The sequence below is a fragment of the Protopterus annectens genome, chromosome 1.part1 (genome assembly GCF_019279795.1).
Source record: "Protopterus annectens isolate FY-2018-M chromosome 1.part1, PAN1.0, whole genome shotgun sequence".
Classification (NCBI taxonomy): Eukaryota; Metazoa; Chordata; order Ceratodontiformes; family Protopteridae; genus Protopterus; species Protopterus annectens.
In genome coordinates, this window is record NC_056726.1 from 247,965,129 (window position 1) to 247,977,711 (window position 12,583).

A 12,583-nucleotide genomic window follows, 5' to 3' on the forward strand; every position below is an offset into this window, starting at 1 on the left:
ATCAGCAAGTGAGAAACTGAAACAATAGTTCATATGGATGCTATCTATTCTATACTTCAACTCTCTGTATTAGAGTTCAAGTTTCAGTTTAATCCATTTGGATAGACACTCTGCTCCACAATACATATTATGATTATCCAATGAAAATGTAATTGTTAAAAAAAATGTCAAAGTGGCTGCACCAAGCACATAAGTAAACTGATTAAAACAGAAAAAAAAACATTTTTGAACAGGAGCAGGTTACCTGTTCAGATTTTATTAAAACAGACAAGACCACTCACCTCTGACCTTTGTGCCTGCTGTATCAATTCTCTGTACTCCTCCAGCCAGCACCATGGCAACTGCTAACTTGACAACATACATCCCAAAGACTTGAGGACACAGGCTGGCAAGAATTTCACTACGTCCTTAAACACAGATAAAATAAAGGAAAGTTACAAATGATATCAGAAGGTGGCATGATCTACAAAACCATTTTCAGGCTAGAAAGGAATTTTGCAGTGGTTACTGCATAGATTGCACCAGCAGATGGCAGCCATGAGCCATATTACAAAACAGCATTGTGCTAAAATTGCCAAATGTTAGATAATCAAAATACACTGCTGAAAGGAAACATGAATAAAATAAAGCTGCTCAGGAATTACTTTACATTGCTACCTGCATTATATACACTTCCTTTCCTTTGTATTACTTTTAATAATATGTGAGCTCAAGATTTTTAAATGTTTTCTTCAGCATACTTTGTACGTTTAATTACTTCCACATGATCACTGTGCACTTGTCACAGACAATGAATTTGTTTGTCTGTGTCTTTCAGCTTTTCCCCGTTAGGGGTCGTCACAGCAGAACTCCGGTCCACTAATGATTGGCAGTAGATTTTTACGCACTGGCTTGCCAGGCCTAACGCACAACCTTCAACGAAGGAACTCCCATTCACGCATGTCGCTACACAAAAGACACTCTAACTGAGAATCGAACGGGCAATGTCTAACTGTGAGGCAACAACGCTACCGCAGCACCACCACCGCACACAGATGAATTAAGAAGTCTACAATACAAAAGGTGTAAATCTGGGATACACTCAATAGCACTAAGAAGTAAAAGAATCCATTTCAGATTCAAAACCTTGTCAACCCATAACACAAAACCAGATATCACAACAAATAAGAAAGCACTACAACTGATGCCCTAATGTGTTTACATAGAGCAAACAATAACAGATATATAGAGTTTATCATCATTGCAAGTGCCAAACACAAAATGATTAACAGGTGCAGTGTAGTGAGTGGATGCATCACCAGTCTCTATGAAATTTTCACCCATGCACAGCTTCAAAACTGCATATACCGATTTTAGGAGGAGGGGCTGCCAGCCAAGGCACTTGGAAAATTCTAGTTTTCATTCAGCATTGTTTGGGATTATGGAAGAAGCATCTGTGGTATGAAAGCTGATGCGTTTGCTAGTTCTAGTTTACAATGGCACAATATGGTAATAGTGGAAGATGTACATTATTAAAATGAAAGGACATGTTTTCTGAGTTTCAGTTTCAGCTATTATACATATAGTGGCAGACAGCATTTCAGCCAATTAACTGCCCTGGCCTTATGGAATTCTGTAACACTCAGTTGGCATGCAGCCAGTATGGGATTATAGGAGGCTTTGTCAAAACCAGATAGTATAGCTCATCTAGGGAGTTATCACTCGAAGAAGGCAAACGACAGGATATAGTAATAAACCCCCCAGGGTAGAGAACTACCTCACAGATCAACTAATACACCGAGTACACACCATATATTTGATATCAGTTCTCTACACTGAATGAATTGTTTGGATAAATCTCAACCAGTACCACAAAATGTCCTGAGAGGCCAAAGACAGAGAACTACCAAAAGACAAACGGTCAGAATGTGAAACTCTGACGCACTGAAGTATCAAAGGGAACACATTCTCTGTCACCACCCAAAATGGAATGTGATGACTAAAATGGCAGTTGTGTTCCAAATGCGCAAGATGGACCCACTCTTGAAGCAAACACTTGGGGCTGCTACACCCTTGGAAGTGTAGCTTTTGACAGCAGTATTTTACAGTGGGTGATTAGTTGTCTGATGACAAAACATAAAGCAATTAACAAACCCACTTGGAAAGGGTATGCTTAGCAACTGCAAACCCCTCTGCTCTGTGGTACAAAGGAAACTGACATCTGTTCAGGTTTCCTAAGCTCATGCACTCTCCTCAGGTAAAACCTGAACTGAAAATGCATAGCCAAAATGAAAGGTTATTTCTCACCTGAACCCCCCCCCCCCCCAAACACACACAAAAATGACACTGATATTAAATTAATTGACATCACATCCAGGAAAAATGTTGGTTATTATTAACGGAATCACAATCCATTTGTAAGACCAAACAATTTTTTCAACAGAAAAAGTCTGAAGTTCTTGAGATACTAACAGCACAGACGAGAGTCGTTCAAGAGATAAACATCAGAGCTGCTCACACAGAGCACATATAGTTTTGTCAGTCGTGAGACTCAAGTCACTAGGACACAAGGGTCTCCTTGAAGACAGGCAGTGATTAGAGCACTTTAAGAGACTAGTTGAATTTCCTGTACTAGGTCTGCGGTCCTACTCTCTATAAGATCATTATGGGCAAAATGCTGTGGGTATGTACACACTGACAGAAGAGACTCAAAATCATGTAGGTGTCTTTAATCAGCCTGAAAACCCTGCAGGCTAAATGAATGAGATAACAGGATACTTCTCTGCCCAGATGATGAACCTCTTTCCTTTATTAGAGGAATATTTTATAAGTGAAAGGCTTCCTTGAATGCATCAGTTACTATGACACCACCGAATTATCCAACAAAAACAAAGGTTCCACTCCAGAAGCCATGGCCTAAGGTGAAGTCAGTTGCTCTCCCTAATGAGGGAGGATGACTGCTTGGTTTGTTATCTGTACTTCCAAGGAAATGAGAGACTACATAGAGCCTTCTTAGCCAGAGTCCAAGGAGAAACACTGATAATTTTTTTTCCTGAAGTTTGCAGTTTCACATGTAATCATAGTTCTTGGTGGATGGTGTACAAGTGCAGTGCCTTCTCTGACACTTAATGGAAAATGCACTCAGCATCAGCTTCCCTTTGCTAACAGAACGAAGCAGAATATATAATAGACTATATTCTACAAGATGGCAAAGTGATGGGATGCTACAACCCCAAAAGATCTCGAAAAGGTAAAAATACTGCGTTCTCACCAAAATTCTAAACTGTACTACAGAAATGAAGAAGCATTTCCTAAAATATGCCAGAATGTTCACTTCTCCTTGGATATGAAAGTGAAACTTCTGGCTATGGCCCTCTGCAAGCTCCCAACAGCTTCTCTGCATAGGGGTTAAAAATGCATGCCACTTGCATTAAGTATCACACGATGGAATGGTTGTTAGAACAGATCATGATGGGGCTCTGGCATAAGCTTCTCCTTTTAAGCTTTCACAGCAAAAAGCATTTATCATCGATCTAGCTTGTTAATATTGAACCTCCTCTTCTGGCAAATTTACTCTTACATTAAACCTTGAAGGAGCAAAGATAGGCTCCTTAACTCTCCAAAGGACTGGTCTCTGTAAACTGCAGTGGATTCAAATGAAGGAACAGATTCCAATTCAAATCAGACTGTGGAGGAAATTCTACAACTCTAAAGCCTGATGACTAGGACCATACAATTCTGCAATCAGTGGTACCTCAAAGTCCATTGTAATGGCTATATCCTCTTGCATCCAAAAGACACTGTGAAGACAGTGGTCTTCATTAGGCCCAGGAGCTGTAAAAGCATCCAAGCCTTGACTCAATTCTCTATCCTTACCTGGAATGTCAATGCAAGCCCCTCCTCTGTCCTCCCTGCAATTAGTAATGGTCAAGCAAAGGTACGTCCAGATCTGTCCTGATAAAGTATGCCTCTTCGACATACCGAGAAAAGACTTCTCCCACCTGATGGAGATGTAGAGAGTTCCAACCACAGAAGCATCCAAGTCAATGGTGCTGCACTAAGATTTGGGTATATGTCATTACATGTCAATATGTAAGTTAGAGAAAATTGCATTCTGTCTGAATACATACCTAGAGGAAGCTAGAGAAAGTACAGTTGTGTACACTTACCATAAATGTAGATGTTCGAGTGTATTCACTGTTGCACTCATTACATTTGGGTTATCTGCCTGCAGGTAGCCCTCAGCCGGCCTGACTATCAAAGTCTTGGATTTCTGTATCGGATGCTCTCTCTTCTTCCATGACGTCAGGTCATCAGGGGTATAAAACATGCAGCTAACACCATTACATCAGTTTTTCTTGCCCCAGTTGTCAGGTGCCCCCATAATGGGAATCAAATAAATGTTAGGTTACACCTCCAACAAAAAGCAAATACACTAGAAAGCTTAAATACACCAAACAAGAAGGAAGGTAGATGCAAGAGACGTTAGGGGGCTGGAGGGTGGGTAACTAGGACTGCAGCAGTGAAAACACTCGAACATCTACATTTATGGTAAGTGTACACAACTGTACTATGTTCTTTGTGTTTCACTGTTGCAGTTATTACATTTGGGTTGATTCCCAAAGCTAAGGAAGGGAGGAGGCATTTAGAGAGCATTAGGGCCAGCTATTAAGCCCTGCAAGACTGCAGTGGCAAAACCATCTCTGAATTTAGAAAAAATAGGCATGTGGTAATGCTTGGTAAAGGTATGTACAGAGCTCCAGGTAGCAGCTTCTAGGATGTCCCTGGTAGGGACTCCTCTGAGGAAGGCTGCAGAGGTAGATGTAGCCCTGGTGGAATGTGATCTTATCTCCAGTGGGGTAGTTTTTTCATGGTGCTTACAGCAGAAATTAATGCAATGGGCTATCCATTTAGAAATGGTTTGCTTTGAAATGGCCTTTGCCTCTGCCCTTGCAGCAAAGCCAACTAGCAGCTGTTCAGATATTCTGATAGGCTTGGTCCTGTCCAAATAAAATCTAAGTTGTCTGTGCATGCCCAAAAAGTGCAGTATTCGTTCACCTTTGTTTTGTGGATTCGAGAAAAAGGTAGGCAAATGAATGGACCGATTTAGGGCCACACTAGACACCACCTTGGGCATAAAGGAAAGATTGGTCCTGAGGGAAACCCTGTCCGCATGGAAGATAATGAAGGGCTCCACTGCCATGAGGGCCTGTAATTCAGACAGTCTTCTTGCTGAAGTGATGGCTAGAAGGAAGGCCATTTTCCAAGAAAGGAATTTCAACTCTGCAGCTGGTTCAGATGGGGGGACAGTGAGCTTTTCCAACACAAAGTTAAGGTCCCAGGCTGAAGTAGGGGCTCGTCTGGGGGGGCGGTCTTAAATTTTTGGCCCCTCTGAGAAACTGTTTTAGCAGGGGGTGAGAGAAGAGGGTGGTTCAGTATTGTAATGTGCTGAAATGGCAGAGGCATGAATTTTAATGGACGACAAGGATAGGCCCTTGTGGAGCATTTCTGTTAAGTACTGAAGAATATGAGGTAAGCTGGGCACTATTGTGCCCATCCCCTGAGTTTGGTTCCAGGAACAGTATCTTTTCCACTTTTCAGCATAGGATATTTCTAGTGCTAGACCTCCTTGCTTCCAGAATAACATCTAGCAACTGCTTACTGAGGGATGCTATTGGAGAGCTCAAGGGATTAGCCAGGCTGCAAAGTTCAAGGTTTGAAGTTGAGGGTGCAGAATATGGCCCGCCTGCTGGGACAGCAGGGAAGGTGTCTGAGGTAGCTGCCATGGCTCCAGCAGTATCATACTGTGCAAGAGGGCGTACCAATGCTGGCGTGGCCAGTCTGGTGCAATCAGCATTGCCCTTGGTTTGTCCTGTTTGATCTTTAGCAGAACCTTCAAGAGGAGAGGCAGAAGGGGAAAGGCATAAACCGAGGTAAAGGACAGGGCATCCACTTTCCAAGCCTGACTGTGGGGAGTCCTTGTGCAGAATTTGTCCAATTGGTAGTTCCAGTGGGAGGCAAACAGATCTATCTCTGGAGTCCCCCATTTTATTCCTCAAGAGACTGAATATCTTTGGTTCCAGTTTCAATTAGTGTGGGTCCATCAGATTTCTGCTTAGGTCATCTTCCAGTGAATTTGGCTTGCCTAGCAAGAATTGAGCTTGTAGGTGCACTTGGTAGCTCAAGGCTGTGTTTCACACAGCCATGGCTAGTCTGCAAAGAGGGTACATGAGTGGGGTTCCCCCCTGCTTGTTTATGTACCACATAACTGTGGTGTTGTCTGCCTTTACCAATAATTGTCCTGGAAGGATGTGGTCCTTGAAGGCTGTCAGGGAATTCTGTACAGCTAACATTTTTTTGGTTGATATGCAGGTGCATCTGACTCAGGTTCCATTTGCCTGAATGCACTGCCCTGCCAAGTGAGACCCCCATTCATAGTCTGATGCGTCTGTTAGGGTTTGGGCGGCAGGGGGTAATTTGAAAGGGAGCCCCTTGTTGAGCTGGCAGGCCTCTGCCCACCAAAGGAACTCTGTCATTATACAAGGAATGATAGTAATCATTGTTTCCAGGTCCTGAGAATGTTGGCACCATAGGCTTTTTAGATACCATTGTAGTTTCCTCATATGCAGTCTTGCATATGGAATTAGTACAATGCAAGAGGCCATGAACCCCAGGGCTTGCAGAATTTTCCATGCAGATACCTGGGTCTTTGTGGCCAGTAGTGTGAAGTAGGCTGTCAAATAAACTTGTTTCTCTGGCGTGAGGAAAGCCTTCTGGAAAGTTGTGTTCAAGCTTGCTACCAGGAATACAATATGTTGGCAGGGTACTAGATGAGATTTCTTTTCGTTTATGGTGTACCCCAGCAAGATTAGAAGTTTCTTTACAAATGACATATATTTTAATAGCATGTCCTGGCTTTCTGCCTGAATCAGTCAATTGTCCAGGTATGGGTATATTTAAATATTTCTCTGCCTGCAAAATGCAATGGCTGGAGCTAGACACTTTGTGAATACCCTCGGCGCAGTAGATAAGCCAAAGGGAACTGCAGAGAAAGTACAGTTTTGTACCTACCATAAATGTAGATGTTCGAAGATCCACATTGCTGCAGTCCTTACACTTGGGTAGTCCGCTGTCCTCGGTCGGCCCGAATATCAAAGTATTAGGCTGATGTCGGTCAAGGCGCTTAAGACTGACATCAGGACGTCAGGGTACAAATGCGCATGACCGACGTCATATCCTCAGTCTTTTCTTGCCCCAGATGTCAGAAGACCCTAAAAGAAAGGTCAAAACCAAAAGATAGCAAAAAACAACCAACCACCCTTGCACTAATCATATGTACAAAATATACAATATCCACAATATTCACAACCCAAACCACACAACCGCCTCTATCTACAGAGGGGAAGGAGGGAGGGTAAATTGGACTGCAGCAATGTGGATCTTCGAACATCTACATTTATGGTAGGTACAAAACTGTACTATGTTCTTCATCTCACATTGCTGCAGTCCTTACACTTGGGTAGAATCCCAAAGCAGAGGTAAGGGAGGATGGCAAAACTATAAAGCAGTAGGAGCTGCCAAAATGCCCTGTAAAATTGCAGTGGCAAAACCAGCCCTAGATTTAGAGTAAAGTGGAAGGTGGTAATGCTTAGAGAAAGTATGCACTGAACTCCAAGTAGCTGCCTCCAAAATATCTTTAGTTGCCACCCCCTTAAAAAGCTGTAGAAGTGGCAGTAGCCCTAGTGGAATGAGGCCTAATCCCAGCTGGAATCTCCTTACCATGATGGGAATAACAGAAAGCAATACAAAACCCAATCCACTTAGAAATAGTTTGTTTTGACACAGGCTTGCCCTGAGAACCCAAAGCAAATGAAACAAATAACTGCTGAGACTGCCTGAACCCTTTAGTTCTGCTCAAATAATATCGCAACTGCCTGTGTATATCCAAAGTGTGCAAAATCTTTTCCCTTTATTTTGGGGTTTGCATAAAAAGTAGGCAAATGAATAGTTTGGTTTAAAGCCACACTAGAAACCACTTTAGGCATAAAGGAAGGATTAGTGCAAAGATACCCTATCCTTATGGAAAATTAAGAAAGGCTCAACCGCCATAAGGGCCTGTAATTCAGAAACCCTTCTCGCAGAGGTAATGGCCAACAAAAAGCAGTCTTCCATGATAAATATTTCAACTCGGCAGTAGCTGCAGGCTCAAAAGGTTGTAGAGTAAGTTTCTCCAACACAAAATTGAGATCCCAAGCAGGAGTAGGAGCTCTACGTGGGGTCTTATATTCTTTGCCCTCTAAGGAATTGCTTAAACAAAGGATGAGAAAACAATGGTGGGTCACAGTCATAGTGAGCAGAAATTGCTGCAGCATGAACCTTAATAGAAGAGAAGGACAAACCTTTGTCCAGTAACTCAGTAAGATATTGAAGAGCCACACTTAAATTAGGCTTAGAAACATCAAATTCCTTTGCTGTACTCCAAAATAAAAATCTCTTCCATTTATCTGCGTACACTTTCCTTGTACTAGGCCTTCTGGCCTCCAAAATAACATTCAAAACTTGCTGTGGAAGCTGAGACCCTCCAGGGTTTAAAACAGAATATGCCAGGCTGTTAGGTGAAGAGAGTGAAGTTTGACATTGAGTAAATGACTGTTCTCCTGAGACAGCAGGTGTGGAATCGAAGGCAAAGGCCATGGAGGCTCCCGAACCAGACTTCTCAGTAATGGGTACCAGTGCTGTCGAGGCCAATCTGGAGCTATTAAAATCATCTTTGGCTTGTCCTGTCTGACTTTCAGGAGTACCTTTGGGAGGAGAGGCAGAGGTGGAAAGGCATACACATGAAGATTGCTCCAATTGAATGAAAGAGCATCCACTTTCCAAGCTGTGGGATGAAACCTTTTTGTGCAAAACTTTGGCAGCTGGTAGTTTAGTGGAGAAGCGAACAGATCTATGTCTGGAGTTCCCCAAAACACTGTCAATTTCTGAAATACATGAGGATCCAATTTCCACTTGTGGGGATCCATAATTTGTCTGCTCAACACATCTGCTAAGGAGTTCTGTGCTCCGGCAGAAACCTTGCCTGAAGATTTAGCTGTAAACTGAGAGCAGTCTCCCACAAAATCATTGCTTGTCTGCATAGAGGATAAGAATGTGTTCCCCCTTGCTTGTTGATGTACCACATGACAGTTGTGTTGTCTGTTAGAACCAACACCTGCCCTGGAAGAAGTAAATCCTTGAAAGCTATTAATGCAAATTGGACTGCTAACATCTCCTTCAAGTTGATATGTAGATGTTGAAGTCTGGCAGGCCACGTGTCTTGTACCCACTTTCCATTTAGATGAGCTCCCCAAGCTTTGTCTGAGGCATCTGTCGTTAGAATCTGACTCGCCTCTGGCCGGGTCACAGAGAGTCCCTTGTTTAGGTGACATTCCTGAGCCCACCACAAAAATTCCTTTTGAATGCAAGGTATTATCTGAATGACAGTGTCCATATCTTGGCAGTGCTGTGTCCATACATTTTTGAGATACCATTGTAGCTTCCTCATATGCAGTTTGGCATTGGGAAGCACCAGAATACAAGATGCCATGAACCCCAAGGCTTGAAGGACTGTCCTTGCAGTCAGCCTGGACTGATGAGACAATTGATGGAAGTAAAGAGAAAGATTCTTTTGTTTGTCCGGGGTCAAAAGGCCATCTGGGATGCTGTATTCAGTCTCACACCCAGAAAGCACATGTCCTGAGAGGGTACTAGACTGGACTTTATTTCGTTCACAGAATACCCCAGGCATCTTAGCACTGCTATCACATATTGTAAATGATGAAGAAGTTCGTCCTTCCCTTGGGCCAGAATCAGGCAATCGTCCAAATAAGGATAGATCTGTATTCCTCTTAGCCTGAAGAAAGCTATCACTGGAGCCAGAACCTTCGTGAACACTCTGGGCGCAGTAGATAAGCCAAAGGGCAATGCAGAGAACTGATAATGAGTAGTCCCAGCCCGAAAACGCAGATACTTCCTGCAACTTAGCCTGATAGGAACATGAAGGTAAGCCTCCTTGAGGTCCAGAGTCACCATCCAGTGATCTTTGCCCAGCAGAGGTAAAAGCTGTTGTAACGTCAACATTTTGAACTTGGGAATGTCCAGATAAGTGTTGAGGATGGATAAATCCAAAATTGGTCTCCACGTGTTCCCCTTCTTTGGTACTAGGAACAGGCGAGAATAAAATCCTAGGCCCACTTCTGGCAGAGGGACCGGTTGTATGGCCCCTATTTGAAGCAGCAGAGAAATTTGTCTGTGAGCCTCTAGTCTTTGCTGAGGAGGAATGTCCGGCATGCCTTTGAAAGGAGGCAAGGTATGGAAATAAAACTTGTAACCTTGGTGTATGATATCCAATACCCATCTGTCTTGGGTAATCAAACTCCAATTTTCCTTGAAGAGTGCCAACCTTCCTCCCAAAGGTGCTGCCAGGCAAGAAGGATCTGGCAGCCGAAAAGGTAGGTCATTGGGCCTGTTTACGAAAGGACTGGCCCCTGCCCTCACCCGAAGATTGTGCAGGTGAACTCCCTGTTCTAGGTCTGAAGGAGCTCTGAGCTCTGCCCCTGCCACGTCTAGATCTACCCCTAGACTGTGAATCATAAGAAGGGTACGTCCACCCCTTAGCAGGCCAATTCCTACTAAACTTCGGAGGCTGAACTTGCAAAAAACCTTTAACAGCCTGCATAGACTTAGCCTTGTCTTCCATTTTCTTCAAGACTGACTCCACCGGTGAACCAAACAACACATCAGACTGTAAAGGAGCATCCAAAATCCTTGTCTTAACATGGTCAGATAAATTCTGATCCCTCAGCCAGGCGTGCCTGCGAAGAACTGACCCAGTGGCAGCCACCCTAGACGAGGCCTGTACAGCATCAAAACCACATTGTAAAGAATGCTTACCCACTTGTTCAGAGACATGTACCAAATCTTGTAATTCTTTACACTCAATGCCTTCCAGAGCATCTACCTTAGACTTCAATTGAGAAAGAAGATAGTTTTGATATTTCAACATGTGAAACTGGCAATTCAAAGCCCTCATAGCTAAGGTGGAAGAAGTATAGACTTTCTTTCCCCATCTATCCAAAGCTCTGGCCTCTTTATCTGGAGGAACCGGATGTTTTACAACAGAGGCCTTGACACCCTTAGGTCCCTGACTAACAGTTTCTGGGTCCGCCCTAGGACTCTTATAAAGATATTTATGAGCCTCAGGCACCCTGTAATACCTATCCGGTTTAACAGGAGCAGGAGGCAAAGAATCAGGATTAAGTGAAGCCTCTGCAAACACATCTTCCACAACATTCAGAACAGGTGGTATAGCCAAAGGCCTATGCTGGGGTAAAAGCAAAAATTCCCTAAGCCTTTTCCTGGAATCAGAGAAGTCCTGACCTTCCCACTTAAAATGCTCCCTCATGGAATGAAGAGTCTCTGAAAAAGAAAAATCCTCTGGAGGAGAAGCAGAAGGAGTCGAATCATCTGCATCAGAATCAGAATAAGGAGAGTACTCCTGCAAGTCTTCAGCCGAAGACTCTGAAACATCCGAAGCCTGCTCAAAACTCCCCAACTCTGGTTCTACCCTAGGCCTCTTATCAGGAGGGGGCAAAGAACCTCTAATCAAAGTAATTAAATCTTCTGCCATTTTAAGCATGTGCTTCTTGGGCACAGATCCTGATGAACTAGGAGTGACACCAACAGAAGCTAAACCTGGCCTGCCTCTGGGAGAAGCCTTGGAAAAGTACAGTTTTGTACCTACCATAAATGTAGATGTCCGAACTGGATAGCATCTGCAGTCATAACAACTGGGTTGTCCTGTCGTCAGGCAGCCCTACGGTCAGCCGGATTCCAAAGTCTGGGTCCGGCTTCGGCTGATGTCGCACTTCACCCGACGTCATCTCTGCTGGTCTTCGGGTATAAAGGCATCAGCCGACGCCATTTTCTTCAGTGTTTCTTGCCCCAGATGCCAGTTGCCCTCTTGGAAGGCTAAAATTTGGATAAATGCCAATGTATGCAGACAGGGTAGAAGGCAATCACAAAAAATAAGTATGTATGTACATATATACAAACAAATACACCATAAGAGACTCCCCCCCAGCTAGCTATTAGGAATGTAAATACCCTAGGAGTACCACAGAGGGGAAGGAGGGTGGGTAATCCTGACTGCAGATGCTATCCAGTTCGACATCTACATTTATGGTAGGTACAAAACTGTACTATGTCCTTCATGGATGCATCTGCAGTCATAACAACTGGGTAGAATACCATAGCTAAACTAGGGGTGGAGGAAGAAAGGATTATGGTGTAGTTAGGATCCCTTGCAGTACAGCAGTGGCAAACCCTGCTCGGGATCTAGAATATAGAGGTAAATTATAATGCTTGGCAAATGTATGCACGGAGGTCCAAGTAGCCGCCTCAATAATGTCCTTGGTTGCCACTCCTCGTAAGAAAGCTGTGGTAGTGGCTGTAGCTCTTGTTGAATGAGGTCTTATGTTCTGTGGCATTGGTTTTCCATGGTAGGAGTAACAGAATCTTATGCAATTTCCTATCCATTTGGAGATTGTCTGTTTGGAAATTGCTT

General features: G+C 43.5%; 1 protein-coding gene across 2 annotated transcripts in view; it reads right to left on the reverse strand.

Annotated features, from left to right (window-relative positions):
- Nucleotides 1-12,583, reverse strand: part of MCM9 (minichromosome maintenance 9 homologous recombination repair factor) — a 1,342,783-nt gene that overhangs the window by 601,824 nt on the left and 728,376 nt on the right. For both annotated transcript variants that reach the window (XM_044074397.1, XM_044074388.1), the window contains exon 7: nt 282-407. In XM_044074397.1, the coding sequence (XP_043930332.1) occupies nt 282-407 (126 nt within the window). The remainder of the gene's footprint in view (nt 1-281; nt 408-12,583) is intronic.